Here is a 26,834-nt window from a genome sequence, read left to right on the forward strand (position 1 = left end):
CTAATACGGAATTTATCGTATTAGGACAATTACACACTGTGTAACTAATAATACATTCTTTCCATCAGAGATTCACAAACTCTTGATTATAATAGGAGGAATATATTTGTGTAATCTAAAAATGCACTATTCATGTTTAGTGATAAAAAGATAAATGATTGACAAATAATCTTTTAATGCATTTATTGCTAAGAAAATGATTCTGTTTGATTTTAAAACAAAGATAGACCAGACACCATAGGGACTTGTAATCAAATTTAAAAATAATTACAGATTTAAAAGTAGGAAAAGGAGTTATAATGCATGAATCCAAAGTTTCTATCTCTGTATGTAGAACTTTTGATTACTTTTAAATATACAAAAAAGAAAGAATATATTTCAGGACAGAAAGGTCATTTGTATTGAATATGAAAAATTGTACAAATTAGAGGTTCTTACCATTCACGAGCTTTGATTAGCTTCTAATTAATGAATGAAGATGATCTAAGATGTTTTTGAGTTATTGCATTGCTGTCACATATAGATTCCTCATGTCTCTATATAATCATAAAGTATAGGTAAAAAGAATCAATCATGGATCTGTGGATTATCTTAGATACTAATTATTGAGGATTGAGGAATAATGACATATTTGTGGAATTTTGATTGCATAGTTTCGCCTGACCAAAAATGTGTACTTCTTTGGATATTTAAAGTCAATTTGTTTCCCTATACCTACGAAACCCACAAAAGTTAGTATCCCACAAATAAATTTGTTTTCCCTGGTAGTCCCCATTGAATTTCATTACATCTTGCCTAGACATTATGGTTTTAAGAGCTAGCTAGCCGAAATATTATACAGACTCTTGTCTATTGTTGAAGGCCATTATTGATCACCTGCATACTGTGTTTTTTACTTTATGTTGATTATAATTATGACTTCTATACACTTGTCAACAGTGGACATATTATGGTTAACCACTGTCCCTCTATCCGGTTGATGTAAACATATCTGGTGTGATTTACGTCAAACTTTACAAAAATTTTCAGATTTGTGGTCGGAGGTTTTTATATACTTGTTGACATTTTTTTTATGGTTCTGGAATTATGGGACTTTAATTTTACAGCACATATATCAAACATATTAAGTCAGAAGTCATTTGAATAAGGTTTAGAAAATTTAGAAATTAAATTATTGGTTTTTACCTTAAGCAAAAATCCATATTTTTGAAATTTTTATATCACAATTTATAGCAATTTTTAGGGAATGACATTACCACACATGCATGGTCCAGCAGTTTATTTTGTTCTACATTAGTTGTTCCATATCTCAATGAGGTTAAAACCCCTCATCTCTGTTTTATGCAAATAAGATTATCGAGAAAACAGCTCTAGTTTTAACTGCTAGTGACAGACAATCAACAAAAACAACCTCTTATGATATAGGAATTTTGACTTGTTATAGGTGTTGTGTAATAGTATGGAATAGCGAAAAACAAATTCTGGACTTTTTTGCCTTTTACAAGGCATCTGAAACGTTAAATATTGATCTGGTTTAAATACAGTTCCTTAGTCTAAATGTCCTCGCTTTGTTTACATTCGTATATAACAATGCATTCTACTTTCTGCTCTGATAATTATTAAGTCAATCAATTAAATTTCTATCTCCATAATTTTGAAGGTATGTATCAGAACAGAAATTTAAACAGATTGTTGTCCAATCCTAAATTTTAATGCAGAACATAGACAGAGAATAGATTATGTTAACCTGTTTTTATAGTACATTTTCATAAAAAGACATATATAGCCTAAAGTAACAACGTATGACCAAACTATCAATCTATCTATCAAATAAAAGTTATATTACAAAAAGTATAGTACAAAAAATACATTAAAATAATGTTAAACATTAAAATAATGTTTACAGCTACCATATTGTATACATAATGTAAGTCAGGAACCTTTTGACAATTTCAATATTAAAACATGTCTGATAATGAGGCCGGAATAATTTACAATGCAGTCGATTTGATTAAAATTCAAACTTAAATTAATTGATGCATTCTTGACATTATTAAATTGAGACAACCATGGAGTTAATGTTAATATAATAATATTGTCTGAAAGTATCCTTGAGCAATAAAAAGGATTAGAGTGCAGTAGAGTTGTAAATAGATAAAATTTAAAAGTCTCAGTGCAGTTGGATAAACTATAACACCTACCAACTACCAAACCACAGTAACCTGAAAGCCCAGAGTAGCATAAACTACAACACCTACCAACTACCAAACCACAGTAACCTGAAAGCCCAGAGTAGCTGAGGTGCACAATATCAACATGTGTGACATTTTTCTGTGAGGTATAGGTTTTAATCGTAGGATTTGCATCATACAAAACAATTTGGGTTCACACTTTTCCACCAGTCTTACTCAATCCGGGGTCTGATCTCCCAACACCATCATATGATTTGCTGTCTAATCTGCCCAAAAACTGATGGATAACTTAATTATAAAGTTGTTCCTGACAGTATTAACCAAAAGTTGCCAGAAAGGTCAAACAAATATGATGAAGTATATAGTGTCAAATTGATGGTTTTGCAAACCTTGTTTACTGGTGTTAACATGAGAAAGTACCCTATAGCCTTTAGCACTCTATCTTATTTATAATTCCTTATTTCTAATACTTATGATATCAATAAGTTACTGGGAATGCATTAATATTTTTTGGATAACAATTTTTGTGGATATCATGGGTAATGGGGAACCACGAATTCAACTGTTCAACGAGTTACAAATTTTCTAAAGGAATGAATGCAGATTGTGCCAAAACCACAAATTATATATATCCACGAATTTGCAAATTTTCCTCAAACCCTGGTATCCACGGAAAAAAAAATCCACAGTATTGAAAAAGCATGGAAAGACTTTCTTCTGTTGAAGAAATCTTGCTAAATATAATAAATAGCTTAATGACATTCTCTTAAACACTTTTGTTAAGAGTCGTTTTAAAGCTATTGGATTTTTGGTCTCATTCAAGGAGCACCTGTTATGCATTGCAATGTACATAACCTCTGAGCACTTATAGTTAATACCATTATAATAATCTGCACAGTGACCTGTCAATGAACATGTTATTGATCCAATGACAATTGATTTGTAGCAATGTAGGACACAGTGACCTTAAATCAAAATGTAAAATGTACTATTGTTGGAAGATCAATACAAGGTATGAATGTCACTATAAGAAGGCGGCCAGTTAAAAATATGATTAGGTAGGAATTCAAAGAAATAAAAATCTATACACATTATACTCTAAAACTTTATTTTAATTGAATTTTAAACTTTAAAACACACAGCAGACCGAGAATTAAGTGTTCTTATAATTCAAGGCATATAAATCTATGTGGATATATCTGAAACTTTTGGAGGATCACTTACAGGAGTTATTGCCCCTGAATAGTTAATTTTGATTAGGTTTTGTGGTTTGACCTTTCATCTTGATAACAATAATAGTTTGATGGTAACTGTAAATAGCAAAAATTATCGACAATATAAGATTTCCATATATTCCAATTACGACCAAAACAATTTGATGACTCTTTAAAGGATTTTTTGCCTATAATGTTACATAACTGTCTGTACAGCTGAGTTTGTTGACCATTAATTTTCCAGGCCCTGCCCAATAGTTCATTATCCAGTATAACTTTTAAATAATTAGTAATTTTGCTGTCAATCAGATTGTCTTTTTGGAATTTTATGCCGACAGGCAAGACATATATTCTGTGTCAACAGTTTATTATCTTACCTGTAGTCTAGAATGTTGTCACCAACCAAACATCAAACCCAGATGTCTTCTAAATTAGTGTCTGAATAGATATGAATCAGGGGCAGTTCTAGAATTTTTCATAAGTGGGAGGGGTTACCACTGTCTGCCTAATAGGTCACCTCAGTGATTCCCTATATAATCAACCACATTTTTTCATCAAAAAAAGGGGTTGGGGTTGGAACCCTAAATCTGCCTCTGAATGAATGTATGTAGAAGTTGAGTGTTTATAAGTCAATAAAAACAACTGAATGTTGCAGAAAACAAAGTCATCTTTCTGTTGACATTGAGCCTTCAATATAAGACAGGTGTTTAGTACAAAATACCAAGCTGTCTAATGCGTTATAAAGGTAGAAATCCTATAATCCCGTAACGCTAACACTAAGGCAGTATCTCTTAACAACATGACAAGCAGTCATTTTGTACCATAGAAGTTAGACAGCAATGCAGTATCTCAAGAACTGAAGAAAATTTCATAGACCTCAACATAAGAGCAAAAGATGACAAAAGCAACATAAGAAACTCCAACAAAATAGAGGCAGTATACTGTAGTCAGTGACTGATCCAAAATTTTCATAAGGCATGCCCACTGACTGCCAAAGTGGGGTTCTCCTCAAGTAATGCTTCAGTGATGTTCCCTAAATAATCAAACAAATTTTTCCCACAAAAGGGTGTGTTCAGGCCCCCTTTGCTCTCCCCCACTAAATCCACCTCAGTGTTAGTGACTCTTAAGACCTTGACATGCAGTAATTCTTAAACACCACCGACCTAGACATTATAGCAATATCTCACAGTCCATGACAGTTTTTAAACTCTTTCAATGGTTTGATCCTGTTGGGCATTGAACTCTTGAGTTATAACCTAGTCTCACACAAAAATCATATAATTTTAGAATTATTACGTAAAATAAAGAGTAATAGATCGTCCCTTGTGTGATGAGCTCAATATGATATAATAAATATATGCTATCTACATGTAGTTATTATCTTTCTGTGCCATTCCAATGTAGTTTACGAACCATTTAACCAATTACCTAATCTTTTGAATTAGACTTAAATCACATGTTTTCTTTCATTAAAATGTCTTATTTTTTTTCGTAAAACTTATTATTTGATGATTATTTAAAAAAAATCGTACATCTTTCATCATTTATGTCTTGTTTGATTTTATCTTTAAATTTTAACTATTATATAAGTTGATAAGTTAATTTTATTTTGACATCTTTCAATAATTTGTACTTTTGGAAGCAGCATGTATGATATCGATCTTGGTTAAGAAATCCTCACAACTTCTTCGTTACATAACATAGCACTACAAATATTTTGTAGACTTCAAGTCTGGCATTTTACCACTCCAGATAAGTTGAGTAGGTATAAAAAATGTACCGGACAACTTGTAGTTAGTCTATTATAATGTTCTTGTTTGATTGGTCGATATCTTTAGATTTTATAGACACAAAAAACGAGAGACATTTTCATAAATATCGGTAAGACGAAAAACCAACTCAGCAACTTTACAGAAGTGTGTCAGATTGGTAGGGTTTTTGTATGTCAAATAAGTATAGCAGCACATTAGCGTATATGTAAAGAAAGCATCAGAATGTCATAGAATCATTTGAGGAAGCATTCATCCTTTTAGTTGAAATCATTATCCTGTTCTTTTTTCTATGGTTCTTATCTGAATATAAAAAGAACTAGATGTCACGTGGTATGATTGACTAAATGAGACATTTAATAACTACCAAAAACCAAATGTTGTAGATGCAAGCAACTTAATACTTACCTAGAATCTCAGCAATGAGTAAATTCCTTTCATTATAAAATTAGAGAACCATGTATATGAAGTAAAAGCAGTGACTTAATGTTTAATTGATGTAGAACACATGAATGATGATGGTCACGATGAATTGTATATACTATAGATGTATACTGTTCAGTCATCAAGTTTGTTAAAAGGTAAAATAAGAAATGGATGTTGAATGCAATGATCTTTGTAACTATATATATATACTTGAATATATTTGAAAAATTGATGATGAAAAAACACAAAGAATTGCATGGTAAATAGCTGATAGCACTTTCAAGTGTCTTATAATTGCTTCCTTAAACAGTTTTATAATAAACGTTACTATATGAAAATGTAGCCACAATTTGGTTTGTTGTGTCACATTAGCAGCATTTAAAGTTTACATTTGGTTCAGCTTCTGCTTGAATTCCAGATAAAGTATTTCTGTTTATCCTTTAAATTTAGAAAATTAAAATGTATATATGCTTAATTCTCCCATTCCCCATTGATCAAAATGTTCACTGCATGTAATGTTTCTGACTGATGGTGTTTTTGTATGTTGTAAACAGTGGAGGATCCAGAAATTTTCATAAGTGGGGGCCATCTGACTACCTAAGAGGGGGGCAGTTCCTGTCATACTTCAGTGATTCCATATATAATCAACCAAATTTTTCAAAGAAAAGGGGGGTCCTCCTTCGCCCCTCCACCCCTAAATCAGCCGCTGGTAAATACACTTTGAACCTGCCAAAGAGGGAAATCTTAATTCTGTTTGTCCTATTGTGAGTTTTACAAGACATTTATGCATTCAATTTGAATATCTTTCCAAACTTAAATGTCACAGATATCAATAGAAATGTGTACTAATAGTACTATACTTGTAAATTTATGCTGATTTGAATTGTCAAACTGTAAAATAACATACAAATCAACATGTTACATTAAGGATTGTAATAACTAGTTGTACTTGTATACCCATGGGTCAGCAAGTTTGTCAAAAATTAGAATAAGAGACTCACAGTTTAACCATTGTCTAACATAAGGGTGGACATAACTAGTTATACTTGTATACCCATGGGTCAGCAAGTTTGTCAAAAATTAGAATAAGTGACTCACAGTTTAACCATTGTCTAACATAAGGATGGGCATAACTAGTTATACTTGTATACCCATGGGTCAGCAAGTTTGTCAAAAATTAGAATAAGAGACTCACAGTTTAACCATTGTCTAACATAAGGATGGGCATAACTAGTTATACTTGTATACCCATGAGTCAGCAAGTTTGTCAAAAATAAGAATAAGTGACTCACAGTTTAACCATTGTCTAACATAAGGATGGGCATAACTAGTTATACTTGTATACCCATGAGTCAGCAAGTTTGTCAAAAATTAGAATAAGAGACTCACAGTTTAACCATTGTCTAACATAAGGATGGGCATAACTAGTTATACTTGTATACCCATGAGTCAGCAAGTTTGTCAAAAATTAGAATAAGAGACTCACAGTTTAACCATTGTCTAACATAAGGATGGGCATAACTAGTTATACTTGTATACCCATGAGTCAGCAAGTTTGTCAAAAATTAGAATAAGTGACTCACAGTTTAACAATTGTCTAACATAAGGATGGTCAAAACTTTAAACACTTGCCATCATTGCCAATAGGTAAAAAATTGTCAAACTGTAGAATATTTAGAGACTATCAGTTAATTTTTAGCTCACCTGGCCTGATGGGCCAAATGAGCTTTTCCCATCACTTTGCGTCCGGCGTCATCATTGTTGTCCTCATCCTTGTCACCTATCGTCGTTAACTTTAACAAAATCTTCTCCTCTGAAACTACTGGGCCAAATTTAACCAAACTTGGCCATAATCTTCATTGGGGTATTTAGTTAAAAAAATGTGTGGCATGACCTGGCCAACCAACCAAGATGGCTGCCATGGCTAAAAATAGAACCTAGGGGTAAAATGTAGATTTTGGCTTATAACTCTGAAACCAAAGCATTTAGAGCAAATCTGACGAGGGTAAAATTGTCTATTAGGTCAAGATCTATCAGCCCTGAAATTTTCAGACAAATCAGACAACCTGTTGTTGGGTTGCTGCCACCAAATTAGTAATTTTAAGGAAAATTTTGATAATAGAGATAATTGTAGTAACAAGAATGTTCAGTAAAGTAAGATCTACAAACATATCACCATCACCAAAACACAGTTGGTCATGAATTTATGTGTCCATTGTTTAATATGCACATAGACCAAGGTGAGCAACACAGGCTCTTGAGAGCCTGTAGTTTACCATTGTCTAAAATATTTTTAAATGATAATTCATGACTATATAAGCTTGCATCTATAATAAATAATGCATCAACATTTGAAGTTCTTCAAACTCTTTTTAACTGACAATTGACATTTATTTGGAGGTCATAACTTATGATATTATTAGTTACAAGTGTGCTAGTGACATAATAAGGTATATATGGGGTCAGTAAATTCCATATGGGGTGAGAGCGAAGCTTGAATCCCCATATGGAATTTACTGACCCCATATATATCGTATTAGGTCACTAGCACACTATGTAACGAATTTATCTTACTGACTATCTTAACGTGTGAAATTAAGACCTATCAAATGAGGAAGTCTTCAGTACTGTTAGCATTAAGAAACTACTTCCATTGATCCTACAAAAAAAGATACCAACAATAACGACTTGTAAGGTTTAAATGTGTTTTATGAATTTATTTCAATCTTAATCATCAATTTCTTCGTCTGTTGAAACCATTACGTTTTTTTCCTCAGTACCGTTTTGTTTTTATAAAGGGACGTAACACACCACTACTAACCGTGTTTGACATAAGCCCCACCTCCCTACTACCTTATATGGAATCTAAAGGGACATAACACCACTACTAACCTTGTTTGAGATAAGCCCCACCTCCCTACTAACCTAATATCAAATATACACGCCGTGACGGTCTCCATGAGGGCGCTTTTAACCAATCACATTCCTAGAAATGTGTAGGAGGTAAGATAAACTAGCAGATGCCTTCTGAATCGCAGTACAACTATGTACAAGTGTTGAACCAAAAAGTTTCAAATTTTACGGTCAGTATGTCGACTGAGCTGTGATGCACAAAAGTTTTTCAGACAATGGATCGATAAATATCCGAATTGGGTTATTTTCTCAAAAAGTTTGCATTTTCTGAGGAAAAAAGATAGTTTCAAAGACAAATTTAGGATTCAGTACAAAGCACTAGCTACCTTTATATGTCATATCACAAATATTTCATACTTTTTATGGTTGGAGAGGAGATTTATGCAGCTTAATAAAATAGGTCTCTTCTTTTAATAGTATAGATACTTGTATACAAATGGGTCAACAAGTTCATCAAACTAAAATAGAACAGAACCACCATTTTATCACAAACCAACAATTAAATGGTCATAAATGTATATATTTATACAATGTATACCAATACATTAACAAATTTGTCAGACATAAGAACAGCTAAGAGGTATGTCTCATACAAATTTTTTTTTTAGCCGTTTAATCTTGCTATTTTCATGTTTTGTTTATAACATTAGTTGGCCTTTGAAATCTTATATAACACTGCACAATGTTTTTATAAGTCTATTATGATTTAGCACTGGCTGAATTCTACGCTGTAGATCATGTAATCTTCTCTCTGATGAAACATCCGGGAAAATCAATGCTATTTCTTTACAAATTGATGGATAGAAAAAATAAAGTAAAAGTTTATTGCATCAAATCAGAATGACAAGACTCTGCAGAAATGTTTTTTTTATTTTGTGTAATATTAGGTTGCACATATTGATTTTCAAGAATAACTGCATTTATACATAACTTCATCATCCTTCATCAAAACCATCAATTCTATATTTAGGGCTAATCAATATACAAATTTGTATTAATACAATTATTATATTTTTATCTTGATTTTTATTGAGGTCAATTCTTAGATGAGTTGAGTTACCTTAAAGGGGCACTAGCTACGATATATATAAAAAAATAAAGTATGATTTTTTTTTAGATCAATCATTAATCAAATTGGAATAATGAAATAATAATTTGCTTTTAGCAATCAATTTCCTTTAATTTTGTTGAAATAAGCGATTAAACATAATTTTTGACTGATTCACTTGCAAGTGAAAACGTCATCATTCTAACCGGTATTCATGTGAACTTCAAGTTAACCCCTAGCTAGAGATTGACAACGCATGCATTGTGCGTGTACTGGTTATTTAAAGAGAAAGAATGTCAACAATGAAAGTGAAACTACGGTAAATCATTTGATTACTAATTCGATGCACATAAAATCATTCTTATATGGTTAAAAACAATGAGAAACATCTATTTTTAATCTATAAAATAAAATCAAACAGACCTATAAAAATGCAATTGCACGTGTTGGTTGAATATATTCGTATCTTTATTTCTGTTTACATCGCTTATATGGTCATCTGAGGTCAAATCGATAGTTAATTAGATGGCGTCTGGACTAAAATACACACGAAACAAACCTATATATTATCTACCCCATGCTCTGTAAACTGTTTATTTTAGACTTTTGATAGTTTGGATAAATGTTTTACATTGTTATAAACCATATATGAGAATTTGAGTCAAATCGGTTACAATGAATTTGACAGCTAGTGCCCCTTTAAGTAATTTGTATATTGAATGAGTTGTATAAGTAACTAATACTGTCAATGGTTTTGTATTCTATGTGATTATTATTTCAAAGTTAACTTAAGCATCTCTTAAATACTAGTAGATGATTTTGTAAGTGAATTGATTCATTCCTTTATATGATAAGGAATTGATAGTTATATTTATGATCTGTTATTTACTCTTTGAAGGAGTTGTAGCTGTACTCCTATATCTATACCGGGTACTCCTCACAAAAAAAACTCAAAAGTTATCAATTAAAAAAAGTAAAGAAAGAAATTAATTGATAGACTTATTGATAATCATATTTACATCAAGTGTTTGCTTAACACTTCTAAATGTCAAGCAAAGAAATAAATCATAAATAGAAACTGTAAAGTGCATTATATTTTCTGGGAGATTAAATTTTGCAATTTTTATTGCTAAACCTGTTTGCAAAGATTTATTTTTCACGTTTTTCTTGTTCCTTATTGTAATCCCCAATCAAATATCACATTTCTGAGGGGGAACTCCACATAACAATTGTAGAAAATATGAAGATAAGCGCATTGTGTTTGTCAACACTTCTTCATAATCCTGACAGTCAGTTCTTTATAATAAACCTTCACCTTCGCCTTCTACTGTCACTAAATTGTTGCCTTCTACTTTCAGTAAATCTTTGTCTTCTACTGTTAGTAAACCTTTGTTTTCAACTGTCAGTAAATCTTTGTCTTATATTCTACTGTTAGTAAATCTGCCATCTACTGATAGTAAACCTTTGTCTTTAATTATTTTCTACCGTCAGTAAATGGTTGCCTTCTTCTCTCTGTAAATCTTGACCTTCTACTATTACTAAATCATTGCCTTCTATTGTCAATAAATCTTTACATGCTTTCTACTGTCAGTTAATCTTTGTCTTATCTTCTGTGAGTAAATCTGCCTTCTACTGCCAGTAAACATTTATCTTATCTTTTACTGTCAGTAAATCTGTGGCTTATCTTCTACTGGCAGTAAATCTTTGCCTTCTACTATGTTGTTACAGACAACAAAATGAAGGTCAAGTTTAATAATGACGATTTTGACTTTTACCGTTCAAGAGTTATGGTTCTTGAAAGATTGAAAAATGGCTTTTCCAGTCGTGTCCGTGCATTTACTCATGAACTGTTCAACCAAAGCTTTTCAAATTTTAATATGTTGTTACTGATGAAAAAATGGAAGTCAAGTTCAATAATGACGATTTTGACTATTACCGTTCAGGAGTTATGGTTCTTGAAAGATTGAAAAATGGCTTTTCCAGTCGTGTCCATGCATTTACTCATGAACCATTCAACCTAAGCTTTTCAAATTTTAATATGTTGATACTGATGACAAAATGGAGGTCAAATTTGATATTGATGATTTTCACTTTCACCGTTCATCAGTTATGGTTCTTGTGATATTGGCAGGATACAAATAAATGTTAATAAATCCGGTTTGCTGTCGTTGTGACAGCCTCTTGTTTTGTAATATAAGAGTTTATTTAACCTTTATTAGATTTTTCATAGAAAACTTGATAATTAACCTTATTAGGTAAGATGAATGGTGATAACCTAGTAGAAATGGTTATAGGTGTCAAGAAATCAATGCTATTAGGATGCAGGGTTAACATCATGGATCACTTGTCGTAAATTTCAATTTGTGTTTAAATTTCCATGTTAATACTACCATTAACTGAAGAGGAGTGTTATGAGTTTTAGTAGGAAGGAAGAAAGCCGGGAGTAATAATTAGTTTTTTTTCAAGCGAACAGAATGTGCAACGTTTAAATTAACTTAGGATCCAGACAATGTTTTAAGATCTGGTTTTCCCAGAAAATAATCACGGAAAATCCCACTCTTAATACTTGTAGAAATACTATAGGAACGCCACAGAAATCTGTAATAAACAGAAAAAAGAATGATTGCTTTTAAGTATGATAATTTAAATGTCTTGAAGATATTTGATTAACTTTTTTTCTGTTGATAATCAATTATTGGCCTAAATTTTTTTCCCTGATGCATTTTTGTACAAAAGTTATCAATTACCCCTGGCTGATTTTGTTTTAATGATGTCAATGCGTTTATTAGCTGAATGACGGAGGCAAAACTATTTAGTAAAGCTTTCAGTAACAGACATCAATGAGCAGGTTTTGACAGTGAATGAATTGAAAACTTTTAGAATTCTTTTATTTTTACAAAATGGAGAAAAAAATCTAATTGGAAATATATTGATGATTAAAAGGAAAATAAACATGTGACAAAATTTGAAGGTCAAGATCGTTAAATGATAAACAATAATAACAACTGAGATTCTGGTTTTACTGGATCCTTGAAGTAAACCAGCACAGCTTAGAAACATTAAGATAAACATCTGCTGGGGATTCACGTAATTTTCATGGAAACCAATTTTTCATAGAATTGAAGAATAATTCTATTTTTGTGGACTTAAATTTAAATAGTCGGAAAAGTAAAAAAAAAAAATTACTTTTTCGTCTGATATGTTAAAAAGAATCTTATTTGGAAAATGTGTTCAAAATAGAAAAAAAATAGTGATTTGAATGTTAATTAAGGTGGTACCTAACACTACAGGGAGATAACTCTGTAAAATCAGCTAAACGTTTTAATTACATTGAGTTTTTAATGGAACATTAAGCTTCTCAATGATCAAAATTGGTGTTTGTCAAACTGCTATATAACCAGTGTAATTTTTCTGATAAAATGGTTGGTTCAAAATTTTTAAAATTTATATATTTTGGTTAAAGGGTCAAAGTAAATACTTTGTCAAAATTTTATGAAAATTAAACGAGCCAAATTAATTTTAGTGAAAGTGTTGGGTACCACCTTAACATATTTTAATTCATGTCAATATGTTATAATTTAGATTTATCTTATTAAGAATAGCTGAATTTTAGTATGGTAAGCATTCATAAAATTTCAATTTTTAAGAGTTTGTTCCCTCCAATCAGATTAACTTAGATTATGAACAAAGTGAAAGACAGAATGAAGCAACCCATCAATCAGAGTTAAAACCATTGAAGTTTTGTTCTATTTAAACGAAAGCAGTTTCTGCTATTATAGAAGTATAATAAAAAAGAGGTTCTGGTTAGTTGTCAATTAATGTAGTTGCAACTCAGCTTAACACAAAATAGACCAAAGTTTTCTGTGCATATTCTGATCAGAATAAGGGATATCAACTCCTATAAGTGCAGCAACTACCGTAGTTATAATTTATCATAAGTCCAGGTAGATGTTTGTCCTCTAAAACAGGTGAGACATACTTAAGTGTAAAAAGGTATCGATTTGAAGTTTATATGTAGTTTTAAATTGCAAGTTCATAAATAAGTTCCAGAGTTAATTTTTGATACACTTTTTCACTATTTGCCCTCCATAAAATTACTGGATATCAGAAAGCTTCCTGTAAAATTTGAACATCATAATAGACAATATCTGACGCCAGAATGGAAAAGTGATTGTTGTATGACGTCAATTGTTCATTAGAGGCGCAGATTCTTGAATCACTCGGTGTGGATTTCCTAATAGCGATAAGGTCTATAGTTGGTCTTGCTGTAAATAAATCAATTAAATATATATATCAAAGAGTATGTGTTTGAATCTCTGGGTTTTCATATTTAAGAAAAGTGAATAGGTCATGATCAATTGTACAATTATTTTACCCCAAAAATCATTATAAGTTTGGACTTACAAATATTCTTTTAACAAATTTTATGTCAGTTACATTAGATTGAAGCAGGTTTGATGCTCATTGGGAATAAGTTATAAGTTGGATTTCCTGTTTGAATGAGTTTTTCACTTGTAATTTTTGGGGCACTTTATACCTTGCTGGACAGTGTGAGCCAAGGCTTTGTGTTGAAGTCCCTACTTTGACCTATAATGGTTTACTTTTATAAATTGTTAGTTTGAAGGAGAGTTGTCTCATTGGCACTCATACCACATCTTCCTATATCTATACATAGAACCAGTTGATTCAAGTCATGTGGCAAAATGGACTGGTAAAATTTTTACCCTTTAATTTCTTATTCCAACATTTAAAGTTATTGGTGTCCTTTTCTATACAATGACTGTAAAATGTCAAATGACATAATCTTCACACCAGAATGTATGTCAAACAGGATATCACCTTTCCTTTCCTATTGTTTTTTCCCAGATGATGATCTTCAGGCTCAGGCTTCTAAATGAAGTGTACATTACTGTACGGTGACCTATAGTAAATATTTACTTCTATGACATTTGGTCTCTGGTTTAGAGTGGTCTCATTTGCAGTCATACCACATCTTCTTAGGTTTATACGTAGTTCAATAATGAGCATGTTTATAGTGACATCTCCGCTTTACAAATTATGTAAAATAATCTTTACTAAAATGTTTTAATGATATCATAAATTATTCAAATCTGTTACGTAATATTTTATCACAAATGTATAGGGATTAAAAATTCCTTTGGTAGGAATTTATTACGAAAGAGTATTTCACACCAAGCTTTATATGGTTATAGTAACATATAAAGTCAAACAAATTGTATTTTTTCTAATGGATTATCCTGTCTTCTTTTTAGTTTAATTAAAATATGGGCAGAATTATAAAAGAAGTGGGTACTTGAAGGGCTTAAATTAAGCTTTTTATGCTCTAGCTATGACAGGTCAAATTACTTCAAATTTCACAATGAAATATGAGCAGCCCCTGATCCAGAATTTGGTTTTGTCTACAGATTCCATATTATAATTGGCTTCTTTCGGTTGTAGAACATTTTGGAATGGCTTATAAATATGAAAAATGCACAAAATCATCATAATTTTATGTTGAATTATACAGACTTTAAAAGTTTTAAATTTGCTCTAATGAAAATATTTGTTTTTATTTCAAAATGGCTGTTGAGTTAGCTATATAGATCAATTAAAATTTTTGGCTATAATTGTCCCAAAATAAACCTTGTTCTTTTATAATTTTGTAACTTTTAATTCCAACTGCTTAGTAACTTTCCTAACAAATATTCATTAGTAATGGATCAATGTTTTTTTTTTTTTTAGAAAAGGCAAAAAATCAGTAAAATTTTTAACATTAGGCTAATGAAGCATAATCGTTGAAATATATGCTGTTATACTTCTTACAGTGTTAAATTCCTTGATCAAAATGCTGTCCACTAAGATAATTAAGCTATATAAACATGTTGTAGTAGATAACACATAATTATGCAATAGTTCACTATTTAATTCATGTTATGCAAATTTCAATAATTGATACATGTAGTACCAGTTGCAAATAGACTGTCTACCTCCTTGTGTTCCAAACTTTGTACAGGTTTCTTTGAGTGTCAAGTCATTTTACCCTTTGTTTTGTACTATGTAGGCACAGGTGGAGGGTTTGACGCCAAAAAACTAGTTTTACCCCTCCACATTTTGTTTGTGTCTGTCCCAAGTCAGGAGCCTGTTATTCAGTGTTTGTTGTTTGTTGCTGTGTAACCTATTTGTTTTACAATCAATTTTTTGTTGTGTACATAGATCAGGCCATTATAGTTTTCTTGCTAGAATTGTTTTACATTTGTAATTGCAGGGTCTTTTTTAAGCTGATGATGCAGTATGAGAGTTGTCTGATTCTCTTTTCTATATTATGTGTTTAAATTGTTATCATTTTCTATATCAATAGTTCACACTTTCATTTTCTATATCAATAGTTCACACTTTAATTTTCTTTTACAGATCTTCAAAGACAGCATATAACCAGCTCAGACTTGATCCCTAATGGCACAGCACATCACGACTTACAGGTCCAACCTGAATCAACGACACAGTTAGATCGCAATCATCTTTGTCCTACATGTAGTAAAGGCTTCAAAAGCAAGCAGCAGTTAGCTCAACATAGTCTAGTCCATACCAATATACGCAAATATGTCTGTTCCTATTGTGACAAAGCTTTTAAACAGTTGTGTCATCTACAGCAGCATGTCCGTATTCATACAGGTTTGTTTATACTGTAGATTCTTATAAAAAAAATTGTTTTTTTATAAAAATAGAAAAAAATGTCTATAGTTGTGTATATTAAATCTGCACCCCTTGTACAAACTACATATTTAAGATAAAAAAAGTGTGGACTATACACGACCAAAAACGGTAGAGTGAATTATAAAAAAGCAGGACCTGAATTAAAGTGAAAATAAAAATGCAGGACAGAGATACAACAACTGCAAAAAATGCAGGACATAAATTTTCATCCTAGCCCCCTAATGGAGGTGGAAGCCAGAGTGTCTGGAGAGACCCATAACCTTCAGTAGGAAAACTGACAATCCTTTTAATTTAGATTGGAGTTGAGTGCACCTGCTCTGTGCCGGATTCAAACACACATCCTCAGTGTTGACAGGCTTGAATTGTGATACAGTAGTTTGAGTACTTAGGCCACTGAGCCAACATGGCCACAGAAAACTTTTGTAGGCTTTTATGTCCCTTAATGGTAAAAAATGAAAAATTGTAAGCTATATAGTCAAATATATCCGATATTTGAGTAATTATTGCTGGAGGTATTTTCCTTTGAAAGGGGCACATGTGCAATAATAATAATCCCCTATTAAACAAAATGGTTCATCACAATATGTTTATTTAAAGACAATTTAATTGTCAAATAAAAATGTATTAGATAGTTAAATAAATGACTCATTTAATTTGGTGGAATCTATCATACGATAGTTTAAAATATTTTTTGCCTGAAGCACATGAAAGAAACATTTAATTGTCTAAATACACATCTGGTGCAGTAAAATTGGTACAGTTATGGTTATAATGAAACAAATTCCAATAATTTGCACTATTTTCGAATGATAATACTTTGAGATAATATAAACAATGGTTGTCACAGGTTGAAAAGATTGGAACAGTACATTTTTATAAAAATTATAAATATGCAAAAATATTTAAAATAAATTAAAACAGAACAAATTATTCCATTGTGTTATGTAACATGTAGACACAGTCTGTTGATTCCACTATAATTACTTATGAGTGTGACATTCAAGGACGTGGCAATTTGTAAACATGTGGTAATAAGAAATTTACGAGGGAGATTTCCCCCTAGCTTTAAAAAAAACCATAAAATTTATATATCCCCATGGTATGTTTATATGTATGACTGGCTCATCCTTATATAACAACTTTAAAATATTTGTGGTCGATTTTTTAAATCAGATATTTTGGTTAATTTTTTGATTGTATGTTTTGATATAAGTAGGGCATACATATAGAAAATGAATGCCTTTGCGTCTGAAACCCATTAATTGGAATTTTAGCCAAACTCCATGCTAAGTTTAAGGGTGATACTGATGCCTATGATGCTTGAAGCACACTGAGCCTAACCTGGAAAATGGGGAAAAAAATAATTGTTAGTCAACATTAATTAAGGGTAATGTCCCCTTATTTGTAATTTCTGCCTTGTGTATGTGGTGAAATGAAATTTCCCTTCACCCAGGATGCGTAAATGTTAGTATTGGAACTTGAAAAAAAGTTTTGTTATTTGTCATACAAATTTCTCACTGATTTAAAATATGAGTATTAAATAACTTTTTGTAATTTGGTTCCTTGCAATGTCTTCTTCTTATAAATAATATTGTCCGTCTGACAGAGTGCACCTGACATCAACCTCATTTCATCAATCAGTGATCAAGGTTCAACTTACATGGTCGGTTTCTGAAATTCTGTAAGCAGTAAGTCAACTCTGTTCGGTGAACTGAATGATTGTGTGTACATGTCATTTCTAGCAGGGGTTCAAATTTTGTTGATAGAAGAAAATAAATTGGCTTAAGCAATTTTGTAGATCTACCGTTTTAAACATTATTGGGCTAAATTTCTTTTTAAGTATAAATGTGTAACAATAGTTAAGAGACCGATGCAGGTTTGATAAGTGCATATTAGAATAACTTGACATTTTGAAACAATATATATTTATGTGAAGTACAAACTTTATATTTGATTTGAAAGTGTCTAAGTAATTCAAATATTGTGTTTTCCAGGCTTTGCTTAAATGCCATTGAAGTTTTTTGGCTATTGTGGTAAAGTTATTAAAAATGACAAACCACAGGTTCAAATTTAGATTTGTCTATAACACCCATTGTTTAATAGTTTGCCCAGAGATCAATTCGGAAACCATTAATTTAAAAAGAGTAATAATTTAATTGTACTGTCCATTATTTGACATATTATATACAGAGCTACATGTTTATAACCTCTTACAAAATAATTAATTTCCTTAGTTATATGTCCCTTGAAAATTCCTGAAAGTTTTTCCAAATACAGCTAAGGTAATCTATTCCTGATGTAGAAAAGCCTTAGTATTTTAAAAAGTATGACCATATCAATAATAATTCATGTCAGCACACAGGTACTGACTACTGGGCTGGTGATACCCTTGGGAATAAAATAGTGTTGAACGACCGAATAATACAATGCTAGAAGATAACAGGCTCCATAACCAATAAAGACAATAGAGAACAGAATTATACCATACACAAACACAAAGAAATAGATAACAAGCTATCAGACTATACCATACACAAACACAAAGAAATAGATAACAAGCTATCAGACTATACCATACACAAACACAAAGAAATAGATAACAAGTTATCAGACTATACCATACACAAAGATAAAGAAATAGATAACAAGTTATCAGACTATACCATACACAAACACAAAGAAATAGATAACAAGCTATCAGACTATACCATACACAAAGATAAAGAAATAGATAACAAGTTATCAGACTATACCATACACAAACACAAAGAAATAGATAACAAGCTATCAGACTATACCATATACAAACACAAAGATAATAGATAACAAGCTATCAGACTATACCATATACAAACACAAAGAAATAGATAACAAGCTATCAGACTATACCATACACAAACACAAAGATAATAGATAACAAGCTATCAGACTATACCATACACAAACACAAAGAAATAGATAACAAGCTATCAGACTATACCATACACAAACACAAAGAAATAGATAACAAGCTATCAGACTATACCATATACAAACACAAAGATAATAGATAACAAGTTATCAGACTAAACCATACACAAACACAAAGAAATAGATAACAAGATATCAGACTATACCATACACAAACACAAAGATAATAGATAACAAGCTATCAGACTATACCATACACAAACACAAAGAAATAGATAACAAGCTATCAGACTATACCATACACAAACACAAAGAAATAGATAACAAGCTATCAGACTATACCATACACAAACACAAAGAAATAGATAACAAGCTATCAGACTATACCATACACAAACACAAAGAAATAGATAACAAGCTATCAGACTATACCATACACAAACACAAAGAAATAGATAACAAGTTATCAGACTATACCATACACAAACACAAAGATAATAGATAACAAGCTATCAGACTATACCATACACAAACACAAAGATAATAGATAACAAGCAATCAGATTATACCATAAACAAAAACAAAGAAATAGATAACAAGCTATCAGACTATACCATACACAAACACAAAGAAATAGATAACAAGCTATCAGACTATACCATACACAAACACAAAGATAATAGATAACAAGCTATCAGACTATACCATACACAAACACAAAGAAATAGATAACAAGCTATCAGACTATACCATACACAAACACAAAGATAATAGATAACAAGCTATCAGACTATACCATATACAAACACAAAGAAATAGATAACAAGCTATCAGACTATACCATACACAAACACAAAGATAATAGATAACAAGCTATCAGACTATACCATACACAAACACAAAGAAATAGATAACAAGCTATCAGACTATACCATACACAAACACAAAGAAATAGATAACAAGCTATCAGACTATACCATATACAAACACAAAGATAATAGATAACAAGTTATCAGACTAAACCATACACAAACACAAAGAAATAGATAACAAGATATCAGACTATACCATACACAAACACAAAGAAATAGATAACAAGCTATCAGACTATACCATACACAAACACAAAGAAATAGATAACAAGTTATCAGACTATACCATACACAAACACAAAGATAATAGATAACAAGCTATCAGACTATACCATACACAAACACAAAGAAATAGATAACAATCTATCAGACTATACCATAAACAAAAACAAAGAAATAGATAACAAGTTATCAGACTATACCATACACAAACACAAAGAAATAGATAACAAGCTATCAGACTATACCATACACAAACACAAAGATAATAGATAACAAGCTTTCAGACTATACCATACACAAACACAAAGAAATAGATAACAAGCTATCAGACTATACCATACACAAACACAAAGATAATAGATAACAAGTTATCAGACTATACCATATACAAACACAAAGATAATAGATAACAAGCTATCAGACTATACCATACACAAACACAAAGATAATAGATAACAAGCTATCAGATTATACCATAAACAAACACAAGTACAAGTTATCAGACTATACCATACACAAACACAAAAATAATAGATAACAAGCTATCAGACTATACCATACACAAACACAAAGAAATAGATAACAAGATATCAGACTATACCATACACAAACACAAAGAAATAGATAACAAGCTATCAGACTATACCATACACAAACACAAAGATAATAGATAACAAGCAATCAGATTATACCATAAACAAACACAAAGATAATAGATAACAAGCTATCAGACTATACCATACACAAACACAAAGATAATAGATAACAAGTTATCAGACTATACCATATACAAACACAAATATAATAGATAACAAGCTATCAGACTATACCATACACAAACACAAAGAAATAGATAACAAGTTATCAGACTATACCATATACAAACACAAAGAAATAGATAACAAGCTATCAGACTATACCATACACAAACACAAAGAAATAGATAACAATCTATCAGACTATACCATACACAAACACAAAGAAATAGATAACAAGCTATCAGACTATACCATACACAAACACAAAGATAATAGATAACAAGCTATCAGACTATACCATATACAAACACAAAGATAATAGATAACAAACTATCAGACTATACCATACACAAACACAAAGAAATAGATAACAAGTTATCAGACTATACCATACACAAACACAAAGAAATAGATAACAAGATATCAGACTATACCGTACACAAACACAAAGAAATAGATAACAAGCTATCAGACTATACCATACACAAACACAAAGATAATAGATAACAAGCTATCAGATTATACCATAAACAAACACAAAGATAATAGATAACAAGCTATCAGACTATACCATACACAAACACAAAGATAATAGATAACAAGTTATCAGACTATACCATATACAAACACAAATATAATAGATAACAAGCTATCAGACTATACCATACACAAACACAAAGAAATAGATAACAAGCTATCAGACTATACCATACACAAACACAAAGATAATAGATAACAAGCTATCAGACTATACCATACACAAACACAAAGAAATAGATAACAAGATATCAGACTATACCGTACACAAACACAAAGAAATAGATAACAAGCTATCAGACTATACCATACACAAACACAAAGATAATAGATAACAAGCTATCAGATTATACCATAAACAAACACAAAGATAATAGATAACAAGCTATCAGACTATACCATACACAAACACAAAGATAATAGATAACAAGTTATCAGACTATACCATATACAAACACAAATATAATAGATAACAAGCTATCAGACTATACCATACACAAACACAAAGAAATAGATAACAAGCTATCAGACTATACCATACACAAACACAAAGATAATAGATAACAAGCTATCAGACTATACCATATACAAACACAAATATAATAGATAACAAGCTATCAGATTATACCATAAACAAACACAAAGATAATAGATAACAAGCTATCAGACTATACCATACACAAACACAAAGATAATAGATAACAAGTTATCAGACTATACCATATACAAACACAAATATAATAGATAACAAGCTATCAGACTATACCATACACAAACACAAAGAAATAGATAACAAGCTATCAGACTATACCATACACAAACACAAAGATAATAGATAACAAGTTATCAGACTATACCATATACAAACACAAATATAATAGATAACAAGCTATCAGACTATACCATACACAAACACAAAGAAATAGATACAAGCTATCAGACTATATCATACACAAACACAAAGAAATAGATAACAAGCTATCAGACTATACCATACACAAACACAAAGAAATAGATAACAAGCTATTAGACTATACCATACACAAACACAAAGAAATAGATAACATGCTATCAGACTATACCTTATACAAAATAAAGATAATAGATTGCAGACTATACCAAACACAAAAGCACTGACAGCAGATTACAGCCTTTACCAAACAAAAAACACAGACAACAGATTGCAGACTTTACCAGACACACAAAGAAAGACAAACAGATTGCAGACCATACCAGACACAATATCACATACAACAGATTGCAGACTATAAAAGACACAAAATTACAGACAACACATTGCAGACTATACCAGACAGAAAAGAACAGACAACAGAATGCAGACTATGAAAGACACAAAATTACAGACAACACATTGCAGACTATACCAGACAGAAAAGAACAGACAACAGAATGCAGACTATGAAAGACACAAAATTACAGACAACACATTGCAGACTATACCAGACACAAAAGTACAGACAACAGATTGCAGACTAGAAAAGACACAAAGTCAAAGACAATAGTTTGCAGACTATACCAAACAAAAAAGCAAAGACAACAGATTGCAGACTACTCCAGACACAAAATTACAGACAACAGATTACAGACTAAACCAGACACAAAAGCAAAGACAACAGATTGCAGACTATAAAATACACAAAATTACAGACAACACATTGCAGACTATACCAGACACAAAAGCACATACAACAGATTGCAGACTAAACCAGACACAAAATTACAGATAACAGATTACAGACTATAAAATACACAAAATTACAGACAACACATTGCAGACTATACCAGACACAAAAGCACAGACAACGGAATGCAGACTATAAAAGACACAAAATTACAGACAAAATATTGCAGACTATGCCAGACACAGACAACAGATTGCAGACTAAAGTAGACACAAAATTACAGACAACAGTTTGCAGACTATAAAATACACAAAATTGCAGACAACACATTGCAGACTATACCAGACACAAAAGCACAGACAACGGAATGCAGACTATAAAAGACACAAAATTACAGACAAAATATTGCAGACTATGCCAGACACAGACAACAGATTGCAGACTAAAGTAGACACAAAATTACAGACAACAGATTGCAGACTATAAAATACACAAAATTACAGACAACAGATTGCAGACTATACCAGACACATAAACACAGACAACAGATTGCAGACTATAAAATACACAAAATTACAGACAACACATTGCAGACTATAACAGACACAGACAACAGAATGCAGACTATACCAGACACAAAAGCACAGACAACAGATTGCAGACTATAAAATACACAAAATTACAGACAACACATTGCAGACTATACCAGACACAAAAGCACAGACAACAGAATGCAGACTATACCAGACACAAAAGCACAGACAACAGATTGCAGACTATAAAATACACAAAATTACAGACAACACATTGCAGACTATACCAGACAGAAAAGAACAGACAACAGAATGCAGACTATGAAAGACACAAAATTACAGACAACACATTGCAGACTATACCAGACAGAAAAGAACAGACAACAGAATGCAGACTATGAAAGACACAAAATTACAGACAACACATTGCAGACTATACCAGACACAAAAGTACAGACAACAGATTGCAGACTAGAAAAGACACAAAGGCAAAGACAATAGTTTGCAGACTATACCAAACAAAAAAGGAAAGACAACAGATTGCAGACTACTCCAGACACAAAATTACAGATAACAGATTACAGACTATAAAAGACACAAAAGCAAAGACAACAGATTGCAGCCCATACCAGAAACAAAAGCATAGACAACAAATTGCAGCCCATATCAGACACAAAATTACAGACAACAGATTGCAGACTATTAAAGACACAAAATTACAGACAACACATTGCAGACTATACCAGACACAAAATTACAGACAACAGATTGCAGACTATACCAGACACAAAATTGCAGACAACACATTGCAGACTATACCAGACACAAAACCACAGACAACAGAATGCAGACTATACCAGACACAAAAGCATAGACAACAGATTGCAGACTATAAAATACACAAAATTACAGACAACACATTGCAGACTATACCAGACACAAAAGCACAGACAACAGATTGCAGACTATTAAAGACACAAAATTACAGACAACACATTACAGACTATACCAGACACAAAATTACAGACAACAGATTGCAGACTATACCAGACACAAAATTGCAGACAACACATTGCAGACTATACCAGACACAAAAGCACAGACAACAGAATGCAGACTATACCAGACACAAAAGCACAGACAACAGATTGCAGACTATAAAATACACAAAATTACAGACAACACATTGCAGACTATACCAGACACAAAAGCACAGACAACAGATTGTAGACTATAACAGACACAAAATTACAGACAACAGATTACAGACTAAACTAGACACAAAATTACAGACAACAGATTGCAGACTATGAAAGACACAAAATTACAGACAACAGATTACAGACTAAACCAGACACAAAAGCAAAGACAACAGAATGCAGACTATAAAATACACAAAATTACAGACAACACATTGCAGACTATACCAGACACAAAAGCACAGACAACAGAAGGCAGACTATGAAAGACACAAAATTACAGACAAGAGATTGCAGACTAAACCAGACACAAAAGCAAAGACAACAGATTGCAGACTATAAAAGACACAAAATTACAGACAACAGATTACAAACTATTAAAGACACAAAATTACAGACAACAGATTCCAGACTATGCCTGACACAAAAGCACAGACAACAGATTACAAACTATTAAAGACACAAAATTACAGACAACAGATTGCAGACTATAGCAGAAAAAAAGCATAGACAACAGATTGCAGACTATATCAAACACAAAATTACAGACAACAGATTGCAGACTATAGCAGGAAAAAAAGCACAGACAACAGATTGCAGACTATACCAGACACAAATTTACAGACAACAGATAACAGACTATACCAGACACAAAGTTACAGACAACAGATTACAGACTATACGAGACACAAAATTACAGACAATAGATTCCAGACTATACCAGACACAAAATTACAGACAACAGATTACAGACTATACCACACAAAATTACAGATAACAGTTTGCAGACTATACCAAACACATAAACACAGACAACACATTGCAGACTATAAAAGACACAAAAGTACAGACAACACATTACAGACTATAACAGACACAAAATTACAGACAACACATTGCAGACTATACCAAACACATAAACACAGACAACACATTGCAGACTATAAAAGACACAAAAGCACAGATAACAGATTGCAGACTATAACAGACACAAAAGCACAGACAACACATTGCAGACTATAACAGACACAAAATTACAGACAACACATTACAGACTATACCAGACACAAAATTACAGACAACAGATTGCAGACTATACCAGACACAAAATTACAGACAACACATTGCAGACTATACCAGACACAAAATTACAGACAACACATTACAGACTATAAAAGACACAAAAGCACAGATAACACATTGCAGACTATAACAGACACAAAATTACAGACAACAGATTGCAGACTATAAAAGACACAAAAGCACAGACAACACATTGCAGACTATAACAGACACAAAATTACAGACAATAGATTGCAGACTATACCAGACACATAAACACAGACAACAGATTACAGACTATACCAGATACAAAAGCATAGACAACAGATTGCAGACTATACTAGACACAAAAGCACAGACAACAGATTGCAGACTATAAAAGACACAAAATTACAGACAACAGATTGCAGACTATACTAGACACAAAAGCAAAGACAACAGATTACAGACTAAACCAGACACAAAAGTACAGACAACAGATTACAGACTATACTAGACACAAAAGCACAGACAACACATTGCAGACTATACCAGACACAAAATTACAGACAACTGATTGCAGACTATACCAGACACAAAAGCACAGACAACAGATTGCAGACTATAAAAGACACAAAATTACAGACAACAGATTGCAGACTATACCAAACACAAAAGCACAGACAACAGATTGCAGACTATAAAAGACACAAAAGCACAGACAACAGATTACAGACTAGAAAAGACACAAAAGTGCAGACAACAGATTGCAGACTATACCAGACACAAAAGCACAGACAACAGATTGCAGACTATACTAGACACAAAAGCACAGACAAC

The 26,834-nt window shown here is 31.8% G+C and overlaps 1 protein-coding gene across 1 annotated transcript in view; it reads left to right on the forward strand.

Annotated features, from left to right (window-relative positions):
* The window catches only part of LOC139501156 (zinc finger transcription factor lin-29-like), a 64,145-nt gene that overhangs the window by 23,828 nt on the left and 13,483 nt on the right, over window positions 1-26,834 (forward strand). Inside the window, exon 2 of the mRNA XM_071290146.1 lies at window positions 15,977-16,237. Coding sequence (XP_071146247.1) covers window positions 15,977-16,237 — 261 coding nt within the window. The remainder of the gene's footprint in view (window positions 1-15,976; window positions 16,238-26,834) is intronic.

Source organism: Mytilus edulis, chromosome 13, assembly GCF_963676685.1.
Source record: "Mytilus edulis chromosome 13, xbMytEdul2.2, whole genome shotgun sequence".
Classification (NCBI taxonomy): Eukaryota; Metazoa; Mollusca; class Bivalvia; order Mytilida; family Mytilidae; genus Mytilus; species Mytilus edulis.